Source organism: Podarcis raffonei, chromosome 6, assembly GCF_027172205.1.
Source record: "Podarcis raffonei isolate rPodRaf1 chromosome 6, rPodRaf1.pri, whole genome shotgun sequence".
In the NCBI taxonomy this organism is placed as follows: Eukaryota; Metazoa; Chordata; class Lepidosauria; order Squamata; family Lacertidae; genus Podarcis; species Podarcis raffonei.
This window is the reverse complement of record NC_070607.1, coordinates 44,287,693-44,303,912: the sequence shown is the minus strand read 5'-3', so window position 1 is coordinate 44,303,912 and position 16,220 is coordinate 44,287,693. Positions and strand designations below refer to the sequence as shown.

The 16,220-nt window shown below is 39.6% G+C and overlaps 1 protein-coding gene across 4 annotated transcripts in view; it reads right to left on the bottom strand.

Moving 5' to 3' along the window:
• The window catches only part of EPS15 (epidermal growth factor receptor pathway substrate 15), a 52,211-nt gene that overhangs the window by 28,152 nt on the left and 7,839 nt on the right, over nt 1-16,220 (bottom strand). For 3 of the 4 annotated variants that reach the window (XM_053392472.1, XM_053392470.1, XM_053392469.1), the window contains exons 2-6: nt 8,035-8,076; nt 5,608-5,697; nt 4,816-4,863; nt 3,050-3,145; nt 1,385-1,447 (exon numbers count right to left, since the gene is read on the bottom strand). In XM_053392472.1, the coding sequence (XP_053248447.1) occupies nt 1,385-1,447; nt 3,050-3,145; nt 4,816-4,863; nt 5,608-5,697; nt 8,035-8,076 (339 nt within the window). The remainder of the gene's footprint in view (nt 1-1,384; nt 1,448-3,049; nt 3,146-4,815; nt 4,864-5,607; nt 5,698-8,034; nt 8,077-16,220) is intronic. The other variant, XM_053392471.1, reaches the window with a different exon arrangement.

The following is a 16,220-nucleotide window of genomic DNA, read 5'->3' as shown; positions in this document are numbered from 1 at the left end:
CACAGGAACATTGACCCAACCAAAAATTAACTAGTCAGTATGAAAAGAGAATAGGCAGAGTGCACACAGAAAGAAGCACACACAAAAAGAATACTGGACAGTGGGAGAAGCTAGACAGTGGGCCTCTTATGAGATGACTTCAGTATGAATATCTGAATATAAAGTAAATAAGTGAGCATCAAATCAGAAGGGAAATAGTGTTTTTAGCTCCATTCTACTTCTTTGTTTTTAAAATCCACATATACTGCTCCTTAAGATGTTTGTAGAAACCATCCCAGGAAGCACCATTTAAAACCATTTTTCTACCAGAATCTCAATGGGTCTGAAATGTAGAGGCATTCCTTCTGTTGCTCCATTTAGCTGCAAGTCAACCAGAAAGTGTTGGTGATCTCTCTAGCAAGGACTTTGCCTCCTGGGAAACCTTGCAATACTTCACAGATTTTTATTTATATGGTTACAGGTGGACAAGAAAATGTTCCAGTGCAACCCTAGTCCCTAAAATCAGCAGCAGCTTTGTAGCACCATTCAGAGATGCAAGGTGGAAAATGGGTCTTTTAAAAATTCTTTTTCATTCTCCTTTCCCCTGCTGTGCCAGCCTCAAGGATTCATGTTTGCTAAAGTCAATACGTCTGGAGGAACAAAGGTCACAGGTATATATTGGGATATAAGAGCAGGCAGATAAGTTGACACAGCTATGATGGGACTCTCGACAGCAAGGCTAAAGAAATCTGTGCTGGATCTGGAAACAGGCAGGGAGCTACTGTAGGGATATCATATGACCAGACTGACGAAGAAGCGACTGATTCTGGTGGCAGAGCTTTCTGGTAAAAGGGTGAAGGAGCCAAGGTGTAATAAGAGATGACTAGAGGAGCAAGAAGAGGCTGAAGTAGTCAAAGTAGGAGATGACTCAAGCATATGAACAAGAGTTTTTGGAGAGAAGGCCCAGTTCTAATGACTATGTTAAGCAGCAGCTTGTGCCAGCTATGGTTTAGACCTCTTGCGCATGATTTTAACCACATTTGGGAGAAGCCAACAAAAATAACATGCACACACGGATGCATCTACCACTCCATAGATAATTCCAATAGTTGATCAAATGACACACACACCCTTCAGGAGCTTGGCCAAATATCCAAGACAAGAGATGTGAATGTGCTTTTACACCAACCAACAGTCATGAAACCGAGCCAAGCTACTACAAAGAGAGGAAGTGCTACATTGCAAGGAAGTATTTGTTCAGTTGGGTAACAGGTTTTGTTTTCAAAGAAGGGGCATAGCAAGGAAAGTTGGAGCATCAACTCCAAATAGAAGCTTAATAGGCAGAAGCGGAGATACACTGAAAAAAGCATTCACTTCAGCTAAGGTTCCAGTTCACTTCCCTTACCTTAACAGCCCATGGGATATCAGCTGGCGCTCCCCCAGATAATAAAGGGCTAGAGGAATCATTCTAGTGGAAAGAAGAATTATTTCAGTTGTCCTTACTTGGAAATGACAAGCAACTGTCATTCAGATTTATCGCAAATTCCTGCTGTGTAAAATAAAGTCAGAGTGCCTGAATCTGTGTTAATGAAGAATGATTTCAGCAGTGAGCTAAGATGACTTACCTTACATTACAGTATGTAATGTAAGCTTAAGGAAAATATGATGGTGTGAATACCTTGCAATACCAGCCAAAATGTGGACTAATAATTCCCAAAATTTCTATGTTGAAAAGCGTTATGTTCACTGTGTACAATGATAATTCCCTACTATGTGCCAGAGGACATAGTATGTGCCAGAAGAAATAAGATAATTAAAAACTGCTGTGAGCTCTAATTACCAACCCACAAAGGTGACATGCGGTCAAAGGAAAGGATTCTAAGGCTTCTTAGAAACTGACCAACAGTGATTAGCACATCTAATCATCCAGTATTAATTAATATTAAAAAGATCTTCTGAAAGCAGCAATTTTTTGCTCTCTCACACACACAGAAAGAGAAATTGGCACTCAGTTTCAGGACTCAATTTCTCATCTTCGTGCATACCCAGTTATTTTTTTTAATAAGGAAACTTTATCTCAGGTTATTCAACAATTTGATACTCACATTATCTTACAACATGTAAATATAACAAAGAAAGCGAAATATGTTGCTTTTGCAATTTTGACACAAGTGAAAGGGAATATTGTGGAAGAAACTTTCTAGAACCAGCTTGGATTGATAGTAATAGTAATAATAATATATTATTACAATTTAATAATAATAATAATAATAATAATAATAATAATAATAATAATAAAATCCATGCCGATCTGGCTGGGTTTCCCTAGCCACTCTGATGGCTTACAGAATATATAAAACATAATAAAGCATCAAACATTAAAAACTTCCCGATACAGGGTTGCCTTCAGTTGTGTTCTAAAAGTTGTACAGTTCTTTATGTCCTTGACATCTGAAGGGAGGGTGTTCACCAGTACCGAGAAGGCCCTCTGCCTCACTTCTCACAGTGAGGGAACCAGCAGAAGACCCTCGGAGGAGGACCTCAGTGTCTAGGCTGAGTGATGTGGGTGGAGATGCTCTTTCAGATATACTAACTGGACAGGGCAGAATGAATTACATTATTTTTCTGAAGGAGTGGCCAGTTCCAATTATTGCCAGACTTAGCTGCTGAATGAACTGGAATATATGGGATAGGACTTATATCTGCCCCAAAGCCAAAGGGCTGCAGAGGTGGGGCAACATGGTTCACACAGTTCAAGGTACAACGGCCAGTGAGGACCGAAGACCTGTTAGGTCATCGGTATTTGAATTCTGTACTCTGAATATTACTATCACCAACACTGCACATTTTGCAGTATTTTGAGCATCATTTGTGTATATTTTTAAAAGAAAAGGGGACTAAAGATGTATTATAAGACTATAACACTTGACAACAATTAAGGCACTATGTATGATGCTGCATGAGATGAATTTTTTCAATGGTATATTGATAGCACATGCTACGTAGCATAATGTGTTCAGGTTTTATTGTACGCAAATACTGCAGGCAAGACGTTTTTAAAAGTTCTTACAAATCTAGGTGGAGGAACAGGCAAGTTAAGACTGCTCAGTGAAACGTCCAATCCATTCTGTGCACAGGCAACAAGTCGTAAAGCCACAAAAAACTCCTAAAAAGGAAAGAGAATTAAATTAACATAGAACTGTTTTGTCCAAAAAAATGTATCAAAACACACACACCGCATTTCAAGTAAAAAAGCAAAAACAACCTCTTTTAACCTTCGGGGTACTCTTTCTTCCATTGCAAATCTTGACGTGGCTACTAGAGGCATGCTAAAAGTTTAGGTACCTCAAAGCAGCTTGATATGGTTTCCTAAACAGTTCTTAAAATGCATCAATATTCAGCATTAGAAGAAGGGAGAGCACACACAGCGGTGATGTAATTTAAAAGACATTACATTTGTTTACACATTCTTCTGCGTTCTAATCTTATTATAAATCCTTCACATTTCCAAAAGGTTAAGCTGGGAGAGTAAGCGTTGCTTCTTAAAAACTTTCCTCTAATGTGCAACACATCATTCACTGGCCTAGCTTTTCTCTTTTGTGTTAAAAATCCTGCATGATCCACAATGTTATGCTGTTTACTCTGCAATCTAAGTATTCTGTGCTGTATAAGACAGTAATCAAGGGCTAGATCCATGGCTTGTGTGGGGAAGCTTGAGCTGTTCATCCACTTCCTAAAAGAAGCTCACTATGTTACCCAACCAGCTGCTCCCAAGTTGCAGGGAAAATTCAGAAGCAGAGTGCAACATGGTGCAAAAGTCTGCAAGTGGGGAAAGGCACCCACTGGACATACAGAACAGCAAAATATTTTGGATGCACTTAAGCAACACTTTAGGGATGCGGATGGCACTGTGGGTTAAACCACAGAGCCTAGGACTTGCCAATCAGAAGGTCGGTGGTTCGAATCCCAGAGACGGGGTGAGCTCTCGTCACTTAGTCCCTGCTCCTGCCAACCTAGCAGTTTGAAAGCACGTCAAAGTGCAAGTAGATAAATAGGGACCACTCCAGCGGGAAGGTAAACAGCGTTTCCATGCACTACTCTGGTTCACCAGAAGCAGCTTAGTCATGCTGGCCACATGACCCAGAAGCTGTACGCCAGCTCCCTCGGCCAATAAAGTGAGACAAGTGCCACAATCCCAGAGTCGGTCACGACTGGACCTAATGGTTAGGGGTCCCTTTACCTTTAAGCAACACTTTGGTGTTAGCATTACAAATTAACATAATGGGCAAAGCAGATTTAACTGTGATTAAGCAATGGGTAACATTTAATGGTAAGGAGCAGGCCTCAGAATTGCACATTCTAATCCCCCAGCCCCTCTCCTTACACAAATTATTCTCACCCTTCTCTGTTGGCCTCTACCATGGTTAAATGCTTCAGAACGAACCCTTGTGATAAGGGAACTCTGGCTTATATTTACCTTACTCAAGGCTTAAGGCTGTTGGGAATTGGGAAGAAATAGCACGCAGTCCTCTAACACATGCTTGATCTTCTAAGGATGTATATCATCCTTAACTGAGTTCCACTGTTTTCCTTCAGCTAGAAGTGTTGTAACTGAGTTTCTGCACCAAGTAACTGATTCCTGCTCAAGAAAATATTTTTCATCCACCATAATTTGTAAGCCCATTTCAATAATGATCCAGTTGTGTCTCCGTGTGTTATGAAGATACAGGTGTCTCTGACAGAATCTAACCTGCTATAAACTGTTATAAAAATGCTTTTTTACTCTTGTTATCCTTTCACCATATTCATTTGAAGAAAAATATATCATATTTTTACCTGTTTGTTTAAGATTCCTTTGCCATCTGTATCAGCAAGGTCCCAAACCTAAACAGTTAGATGAAAGAAGCATTTGAAGTACTCCCAGAAATATCTTTCCCCACTTGAATGAGCAACAGTTTTAAATAATAACCCCAAAAGTTTAACCACATTATCTTAACAGTGCATTATTTATTCTGTACCCGACACCTTGGGCAATAGTATGTATTTCCGTTTAATGTTGAGGCTTTAGTTTTGGCAAAAGGGGAAACAGAGCTCTAACAAAGTTAATAGCTCAACAAACTGAAGGGCGTATAAAAACGTCAAAACAAAACATCCATACACAAAATATGTGCAGTCACTTTTCACCCATGCATTTCAGTGCTCTAAGTTATTCTTCTCTAATTTGCAGGCAATTTCATACATTATAGGGAAGTACGTTTTTCTATCTCTAACCAGTGCATATTCAAGCATTCTGAAGTGTTCTATTTTGAAAAATATTCCAAGCTGCGACTGGGTCAGTCCTTAGAGAAAGTAAATGTAGAGGCCACCATGCACCAGAGAGATAAGCAAGACAAAGCCTATTTAAATTGGCTTCGGTGTATGACTATGAGCTGGATTGTGACTACTGAGCGGTCCACAAAACACCCAATTTTTGTTTCATTCAGGCCTACAATTGTACGCACCAAGAAGCCTTCTCCTGGAGAGATAGAAAGGCTTAAGGATTGGAAGCAATATTTTCTTTATTGTCAAAACCAAGACAGGATGGTATCTCCCCCCCCCCAACCCCCATATTTGATTCACAGTTAATACCTTCCCAAGTATCAAGTCTGTCAGTCCTGATTTTTTAAGGAAGACAGCTGCATCGGAAGCCAACACCCGCCCAGAGTTACTAGGATCAACCTGCAAAAAGAAGGCATATTGAAGATTTGTTATGTAGCAATTTGCACACTAAATATCTTTCAAAAAGTTTTGTTGCTGACTTACTTGGACGACTTGCTGAACTACTATTAAGGCGCTGTGGGTTAAACCACAGAGCCTAGGACTTGCAATCAAAAGGTCGGCGGTTCGAATCCCCGTGATGGGGTGAGCTCCCATTGCTCAGTCCCTGCTCCTGCCAACCTAGCAGTTCGAAAGCACGTCAAAGTGCAAGCAGATAAATAGGTACCGCTCCGGCGGGAAGGTAAACGGCGTTTCCATGCGCTGCTCTGGTTCGCCAGAAGCAGCTTAGTCATGCTGTCCACATGACCCGGAAGCCGTACGCCGGCTCCCTTGGCCAATAAAGCGAGATAAGCGTCGCAACCCAAGAGTCGGTCACAACTGGACCTAATGGTCAGGGGTCCCTTTACCTTTACCTTACATTTATTACCGCTGCAAAATTATTCATTTATATGCAACTACAAAATGATACAGTGGCCAAATACTGTAGCCAGATGATCTTTTTAAAACTAATGAGTACTTAGAAGCTACAGATACACCAGGCACTGTATACTGGGAAACAAACTAAAGTATTGTGAGGGCCTTTCCCCAACTCCACCTTTACCCTAGAAGAGCAAGGGACAACGATGGAAGGTACAGAACTGGCAATGTTTTCCTGGAAATACTTGCGAGGCTTCTCGCTAATTTCAATTGTTAAGGTCAAAAAGACTGACAACGTCAGACAGCTAGCAGCTGATAGCACAGCACTACATTTTCCTTGCCAGGAGGAAGAGCAGATACACTGTGACTAGAGAAGCTATCCAATGTTTATCTTAGTTTGTTTCAACTGTATAATACTAGAGCGTTGCTTTGCTTCATTCCAGTCTGTGACTTGTACATTTTTCTACACTGTGGTAGCCACTATGGTGCCCTCCATATGTTGTGGACTACAACTCCCAGAATCCCTGACCATTGGCCATGCTGGCTGGAACCAATGGGAGTTGTAGTGCAACAACATTCACACTGGGTACCTCAAAACAACCATGGTCCATTTAATCCCCTTTCCTGCCTTCTGCAAGATCCCTACAGCTGCCGGCCGGAAGCTCCTCTTCTCTTTGTTTATAATTTCTTTCAGCGTGCTTAGTGTGTGTTTTGTTCATTCAAATGTTGCATTTTTTAATAGAAGCATTCAGTTATCCAGACTGTGCTAGAGAGAAGCCATGCAATTCTTACAATATTATTCTATTATGAACTTACTTCTACTTTGATTTGAAATAAAAGTTCCTATTAACTACTACTAATTGTCTCTATATTCTGCATCAATGTAATGAATATTTGCTAACTAATAGGTACTAAAGTTAGACGTTAAATATCTCTGCATCTAAAAAAGACTGGGAATCCATAATCCATAAACAGTCCTCATTTAGCTCTGTAACACTGCAAAAGGGAACTTCCATTCTACCCAAGCTCGATGGTACAGACCTAATGGCTAGGACTGCCAAAACAAACAGTAATTTAGATGCAATGCTAGTCTTGTGGCAATGCAGGCCATTGAAACTTTTGGGTAATCAGAACAGAGATATTTGCCCTCTTGTGGGCATCACAGTACCCAAGGCAGGTCTTTTTTTTGTTATCATTAATTAATTTCATCTAAACATAAAGAAATGCAGGACTGATGAGAGGTATATATTCATCATGCAGAAGGGAATATATTCTCTATATTTGCAGCTGTCTTGTTATGTATATATTAAGGGTTTTAATCTATTTATTTTTTGCTTTCAGTTTCCAACCAGGCCTTTCTTTTCTGATACTTACAAATATTGGAACTACATTAAACTTTGAGAGCTGTCCAGACTGATAGGCTTAAAGCATAGTCAGTTAAGCTGAACTATGCATTCAAAGACATGGCCTAAGAAGCTACTGGACAGAATTTTTACTGAAGATATGCTTGGTTGCTTCAACAAGGAGACATAATGAGCCACAGTATATTCTTCTTGTAATGGTATAAATCCATTACTGTCTGGTACGAGAGGTTGGTGGGGCCTAGAGCAATTAGCTTTTGCAATAATTGCTGATTTGTACTGGTACAAGTGATTGTTTGTATAAATATGAATCTCATAAACAGTCCATTGTACTGCAAAGCTACTGAAATATCCTAAGAATTAACTTTACACCCAAAATATTTACTTCATTCTATTGCCTAAAGGCAAGAAGAAATTATCTGTTTTATTCTCCTCTTTAGTATGTCCATCCATAACTACCCAGGGAGGAGATATTTTAAAAGCAAGTACTGTATAAGCCCAGGAAGCCAGCCACACTTACCTGTCGATAGAACTTCTCGTACACAGGATTTGCACTTGACAGCTTTGTCGGAGGGAAGAGAGAGAAAAAGTTTTTAAAATACTGCTCGATTTTAAAGATTGTAATTAAACAGGGAATACATTAGCTTTTTCTGTCAATATCAAAGATTAGACTTCAAGAATGGCATTAGGTAAGCGTTCCGAAACAGAGACTATCCATTATTGCATAGAAGAGCAATATACAATACATTACAAAGTCTTATGTGGCTAGAGATTCGCATTCATAGGAAACCACTAGATCTATAAAAATATCCTACAGCAGGCTCACCAATGTACTGAGGCACAAACTTTTATAGGCATGAAACCTACTTTTTCAGATGCATCTTCTTGTCCATGAAACTTCATGTCACAGTACACTGGTGGCATTTTGAAGACTCGTAAGACTATTTTTGCTAAAACAGACTCTGGAATTTGCTGCAGTTACATTTAAGGTTTGGCTGTGTGTTCTGAAGCATGTGGTTATCATGGTGTCTTTGAATGCAAACCTTAGATTTGATTATTCATTGGTCTGGCATGGAATTCAAGTAAAATAGGCGTGTCATTCATCGAGACACACAAGCTTGCTGTTTGACCTAGTTTGTACGTGTTTTTTCAACTCTTACATAGCAGAATTTGTGGAATGGGAGCATCAGTCCTGGCTTCAGTCAGTGGGATTTTGTGATTCACAATTATTGTTACACATGTGGAATGCTGCCAGTCCCAAAGCCTGCAAGTGTTCGGTTTATATAATGTTTCAGAGTGGAAAAACAAATGGCACATAACTTCAGGTCATATCAACAGCTAGCCAATTTCACAGCACTGTATACACACTGCATTTGCGATCCCCCCCTCCATAATTGTTAACAATTTGTCACCAAATTAATACATATTTAAAAGCTGACTCCCCCCTACGTCCCCTCTATTTTCCTCCCTTATTTTACACATCGCATTTGAGACAAGATCGGTTAATGTGCTTTAAAATAAGCTGAATACTCTTAACACAATGTTACCTATCAATGAAGCAAACGAATGAAGGAGATCAGCAATCTTCAACCTCAGGTCCTTAGATATTGTTGGACTAGAGCCTCCAGTAACCCTGATCACTGGCTAAATTGGCTGTGGAATATTTGAGTTTGCAAATGCAACAGCACCACAGGACCCAAGGTTGAAGGATCAAGTATTGCAGCTTCCAAACTTCAAAGCAGTTTTGGTCAAAGAAATTCAGACAGAAATTACAGTAAATGATTCTATATTGCCATGATATTCCTTATATGCAGAACAATCCTATATGCATTTACTCAAAAACAAGTCTCATGGTGTTCAGTGGGGTTTAGGATTACAGCTTTAAAATGACTATTTAAAAAGACAGCTGTGCCTTAAATTTTAAAATTTTATATAATCTAAATTGATTGGGTTGAACTAGTCCTAGATCTGACATAGCTCCAAACATGTTTAAACTGGGAGGTAAGGTCCATTCTGTGGCATAATTCTATCATTTTCTAAGATCACTGAAATGCAAATTTGGATTACCTGAAACACATTCAAAATTCGGTATTTTTGGCACATATTCCCCACCCGGCGGGTCTACAGCAGATTAGAATTGCTGTACAAGTTGCTGCTACTCTTTTTGCTGGTGCCACTTTATCTTGATATTTTATTACATTTTGGGTGGGTGAAGATACAAAAAGGTGGGATAGAAACTGAAATAGTTTTCAGCTGCTTTTATTCAGTGCTGTTTTTAATATGGCAATTTATTTTGGGTTTTTAAAATATTTATAACATGTGAGTTTTAGCTGTATCTGTTTTTAATTCATGTTGCGATCTGCCTTGGTTGCTGCACTGGGAGAAAGGAAAGACATAAATGAAATGAAATGATAAATGAAATAAATAAATAGTAACACCACAGTTACTAACATTCTTAACTGTACTCAAGAGCTTAGAGGGAAATTGCATTTCCAGAAAACAGTGACTCTACTCAGCACATTGACAGAAATTCCCCAGAAGAAACTGGTTCTACAGCAGAACAAGCTTACACAGCAACTTCGACCAGCTGGCAGCAACATACGCATATCTAACTCCTCGAAAGATTCCACCAACAGTATCACCGAAAAATTTTACATATCACTTGGGAAGACAGGCGAACCAATGCCAGTACGTATACTAGAAGAAGCAATGATCACCAGTGTCGAAGCAATGATTCCTCAACATCAACTTCATTGGACTGGTCATGTTGTTTGGATGCCTGATTATCATCTTCCAAAGCAACTACTCTATTCTGAACTTAAAAATGGAAAGCGTAACGTTGGTCAACAAAAGAGGTTTAAAGGCTCTCTCAAGGCAAATCTTAAAAAATGTAGTATAAACACTGACAATTGGGAAACACTGGCCAATTGGAGAACAGCCTTTAGCAAAGGTGTCATAGACTTTGAAGACGCTCAAACTCAGGATGAAATGGAGAAACGTGCTAAGAGGAAGGCATGCTTGTCAAACCCTCACCATGATCAACTCTCGCCTGTAAACCTATGTCTCCACTGTATGGATCCAGAATTGGCCTCCACAGTCACTTACAGGTTCACTGTTAAGACCGTGTTCATGGAAGACAATCTTACTCGGCTACGAGTGATCGCCTAAGAAGAATGCTGCACAAATGGATTGTCGTTTAAAAAATAAAAGGTGCCAGCTTTAAAGAGGAATTCTTTGTAGCACAATTATTTTCTTTTTAGCACAATTATTTTTAGCACAATTATTTTCTAAAACATATTAAGATGTTTCAGGAACAAAGACACAGTAGGGGCAGGGGGTTAGAGAGAAGAAGATCATCCATTGATCATTGCTGTGAACAGCCAGTTAGTAGGTGAACAACTGACCCAAGACCAAAAGCCTGAGTGGGTGTGCATTTGTCCCCTTCTGTTTTTTAAATAAGTCATGCTGTACTTGTGCAACTCTCAGAATTCGCTTTCTGCTTGTAACACAAAACAACCCCTTAAGTCCACTTGGAACATTAGGTTGAATTTGTGCAGTAATTAGGCAGTACATTCTATAATAATCTGACGCTGCTCTTCCAAAATCCACTCAAATTTGTTAAGTGTTGCTCAGGATTAATACATTAACAGATATCCACAAATACCAGGAAGGGAAAATAGTTTTGCTTAAACCACTGTGGAAGTTGATCGATTAAGTCAATGTTCAGTACTCCGTCTTTTCCCCAACAGAGCAATTAATAATCTCACATCTTCGTTCAACTATAGCAATGTCATCATTTTGTTAGCAAAACATTACTAAGCCAAACCTATTGTTACTCTTGAATAGGAAACATATGCTGGTTCACATCCTGTGCCTTCACCACTCTAAAATTCCAAAGCAGTCTCTCCATCCAGTCTCTCCTATGCAGTTTAACATCTGAACAACAGATGCAAATTACATTTTCTGTATAATGGCGAAAGCTTGGAAGGTCTTCTGCTTTCACTGGCAAGAGACCCATTTTATGATAAAAGTCAAACTGGGCAACAAGACAATCAGATTTCTCTTACAATGAATAGAATTGTTCGTAAAGCAATATAAGATTTTTCTGGAAGTCACAGGTAAAGAAATATTATATACCTAAAATAAAATTCTTGGAATTAAGACTGGTAAGTTTCTTTATTTCTTACACAAGGATGAGTTAAACTTCAAGCGCCCTCCAAACACCAAGTATGTGGTGTAACAAAGCTGTCTCTTAATATATGTTTTCTCTTTAGACCTCAGCTGTTCCAAAAATTCTTGTACAGTTTACACTGTCACTATTTAAACTGCAAGGCCAAGCACAAGACCTTTGCTGCAATACCACCTTCCTGAATACTGTAATTCAGGGTCTCCTCAATCCATTTGCAATGCATTCAGAGGATCTAACTATAAACTTGTGTCTATCAAGACATCTTAGCCATACTACACCACAATGCCCCTCCCCTCCCACCTAGGCCCTGTTTTCCCACCCAGGTAAGCACCCAGATAGAAAGACATCACCCCTCCACCATCTTATTTCAATATCCTTACATTCTCCTTACTACAAACACAAGAACACCACCAAATCCACCCACACCCCAGCCCCACAAGCACTTGGCAACTGCTGACTTGCCTTCAACGAGTGTTCTTCCAGCCATCTGGTAGCATCAGAATTTGTAGCACATATGCTACAAAAGACATCTTGTTGATCTTTGAAACACAGAATAGCTCAGACTTCCTTTTTCCAATTAAGCTTTCAAACATATTGAGGAAGGAATTCCACTAACCAGAGTGAACACACTGCTGAAACTGGATATTCAACATTAATTTCCCCTTCAAATGCCAACTCACTCATCCTCTAACTCCTCTTTTAGTTCTTCCATAAATTCATCTTTGGAAAGTGTTGGTATGAAATTGTACTTACAAAAGCAGGAGGACAGCAATACACTTATCTACCCTGTCACTGACTTTAGCAAAGAATGGCTACTTGGACATTTCCCTCTACATCAGGGGTGGGAGAACTACATTACATCAGATGCTGCAGTCTAGCAACGGGCAGGGCAAAACACCCAGGACCTAGATGAACTTTTCATGATATATACATACATTGCTAAAAATGAATCTATTTGTTTTACAGCTTTATGTCAGGACTATGTACTAGAAAATTTCAAGACCTACTACTTGGCTTAGAATATTCAGGGCTGGCAGCTGCTGAATAGTTCAAGTATGTAACCCAAGAGAAAGGGTTGTATCCAGCAAAGTTGCTGTATTCACACAATGACTTTTGCTTATGCAACAGAACTTCCCCCCCTTCTCCTGCCCCCGTGTACCTTCAAGATTTCCCTCCCAAAACAGATTTGGGGAACACACAGGAAGACAGAATGTTTTTCTAAAAAGCACAAGTCCTTGCATAACCAGAACAAATTTATGGACTCAACCCAAAGTTCTGAATATTGCCTTACGCACAATTCATCTCTCACTTAGAAGATCACTATAGTGTATAAAATGTATTTGGGTAAGTGGATATTATTAACTGGATTTCTAGCAGTACAAGATTCAATATAGGCATTTGTGATTATTGCTAGGGTAACGCACGGTACCCATTCTAAACAGTGTTAGAAATTAGCCAAGCGCATTTTGCAACTGGCGCAGGCCCAATTGTGACCACATGGTGATCTCTGTATTCCAGGTTGGTGACTGCCATCTCCATCTGGCTGGTCCCTCCAACTTTCTTAAGCAAGTAAGCAGAAGAGCTTATTTACTGCATTTATATCCCACCTTTTTCTCCAAGGAGTACATGGTTCACTCCCCTGCTCAGTTAATCCCTACAACAACCCTGTGAGCTACGTTAAGAGCCTGTGACTGGCCCAAGGTCACCCAGTGAGATTCATGACTAAGTGGGATTTGAACCCTGGCCTCCCAGGTCCTAGTCTACTTCCTAGAGTACTTCTGCTATGGGGCAGCTATACTAAATTAAGTAGGTAAATAAATATGGGGAAAGCAAAATGTCACCTGGAGAAGGATGTGAAAGTTTCCTTGAATGAAGCTTGAATTTATTTGATTATTATTTATTTGATTCTGGATTGTTTTATTTGATGTTTTAATGTGTTGTAAGCAACTTTGAATTTTTTCCCTTTAAAATATAAAGCAAATGAAAACAACTATAAAAACAACAACAACAAAACTGCATTGCGGGGAATGGTACCTAGACATCCCATTGTGGTGACTGTAACCTACAAGGTGCCATTTGGCGACTGGCATACAATAATAATAATAATTATTATTATTATTATTTATACCCCACCCTCCCCAGCCGAAGCCAGGCTCAGAGCGGCTAACAACAATAAAAGTAACACAGCATTCTAAAATCAATTCATTTTAAAATCAATTCAAAATCAAATTAATGGCAACCATTGGGCTAGAGTTCTGTGAGGATTACCAGAGGAGGAGGTCAGACTGTGCCTTGGCCAAAGGCCTGGTGGAACAGTTCTGTGTTGCAGGCCCTGCAGAAAGATGTCAAGTCCCACAGGGCCATAGTCTCTTGCGACAGAGCGTTCCACCAGATCGGGGCCACAGCCGAAAAAGCCCTGGCTCTGGTTGAGGCCAGCCTAACCTCCCTGTGGCCCGGGACCACCAAGATGTTTTTGTTTGAAGACCGTAAGGTCCTCTGTGGGACAAAGCAGGAGAGGCGGTCCTGTAGGTACAAGGGTCCTAGGCCGTATAGGGCTTTAAACCAGCACCTTAAACCTGATCCTGTACTCCACCGGGAGCCAGTGCAGCTGGTATAGCACCGGGTGAATGTGATCCCATGGTGAGGACCCCGTAAGGAGTCTCGCCGCGGCATTCTGAACCCTCTGGAGTTTCTGGGTCAGTCTCAAGGGCAGCCCCACATAGAGTGAGTTACAATAATCAAGTCTGAAGGTGACCGTCGTGTGGATCACAGTGGCTAGGTCAGGGCGAGAGAGGTGAGGTATATATATGTGTTCCTAACACTGATTCTAAACTAAGGAGAAGCAAAACCAGGGAAATATTAGTGCATGATCAACAGTGTTTAATGGCTATCTTATAGATAGTATTCTAGTCTTTAACGCCCTTTCAAAGGAGTCCATTTTATAGCAATCCTAATTTTGGGGGGCCTTTCAGGACCTCCCTTCATTTCCAAGTTTACCATGACCTTCAGTGCCCACATTTGACATCATTTTCAAGTGTTGAAGACCATGGCAAAGCTACGGTTTCAGCGGCACGAAGTCAAAGAGCAAGTAAGAGAGTTTTCTGACACAGTATACAAGTTTTCACCCACTTGCTTGAAGAGCTAATACTTATGGCACAGCAAAACAAAAACAACAAATATTAATTCATGTTCTTAAACAACAGCTGAAAATACAATGTATTCACCTGCTATTTCATTTCAAGTGAACCCTACTTGGCCCAACAACTCTTCTCTTCCATACACTACACTGTTGCTTTCACTAAGACAACATTTGCAGGTATTTCCTTTATGGATGTTTGCCCAGGGTTCTCTTTCTATGTGACAAGAATTCCAAAAACATAAAGTGTTTTTAAGCAGACACTTTCATGGCAAATGAAAGATATAAAGACTGGCAAAAAAAATAAGTTAATGATTCAGCGATTTAAGATGGTCTATAAATCACTAAGCAGGACCAAACCTTATTAGCTTTCTAGTTACTTGTATAAAATGAGGTTTTGGTTTTAATTCTACTCCAACCAGATCAGCATCTCTGCCAATTGTAGATTTTATATATATATATATATATATATATATATATATATATATATATATATATAGTGTGCCAGAAGAAATGTGAACTTCAATTCCTTACTGAAGATAATCTACTAGTTCAAACTTGCTGTTTTCTTCTCTTTAAAAGAAAAGCACTACTATATTTGCAATTCAACCTTACAAGAAACCAAGAATTTTAATGGTGATTCACTCCAAAAAGGAAGTGAAGGAGAGTGAACAAGGAAGGATTTTAGCTTAGCACCATAAAAAACCCTTGATCTAGCAAAACAGAGTATCTCTCTCCACTACACAGTGTACCGAATGAACTTTGTTTTTAAATGTGAAAATCTAGTTCTCTCAGTCCTGATTTTGTTAACATGTTTCTAAACTTTGTGAGAAAGTATTTAGGGATCTTGGATTGCACAACTTTTCTGTATGCTGTTGCTCCTTATTTACTTCATACAGAAATCATGTATAGAAGAGTCTCCATGTGCCCTGCACTTAAATGTATGCACTAAGAGAATCTGAATTCCACACCCTGTTATAGCTATGCAGATATCAGCATGCATCTATTTACTTGTTTTGCAATTTATTGTACAGTACTAGCTAGAGCAACCGTATGTCAACTCAGAAGAAGTTAAGCCACGTTGGGTCCTATGAAGTTTACTCTCACTCAGGTATGCAGGTACAGGATTGATGCCTGATTGTGTTGTCATGAAGGACAGAGGGTTATGCAGGGCACTGACATCCCACTTCTTACTTCCAAAAATGGCTTCTTAGCCTTTCCGCTTACGCTTTGTTTTCACAAGCATTGCTTCAATCCAACACCACAACCTTAAGAACTCAGTTTTACAGAGAAAACTGAGGTTCTCAATATGCTAAAAGCAGTACATTTTGTATGATCTCTGCATACAAACAACCACCACCAACTGATCAAGCACAATATA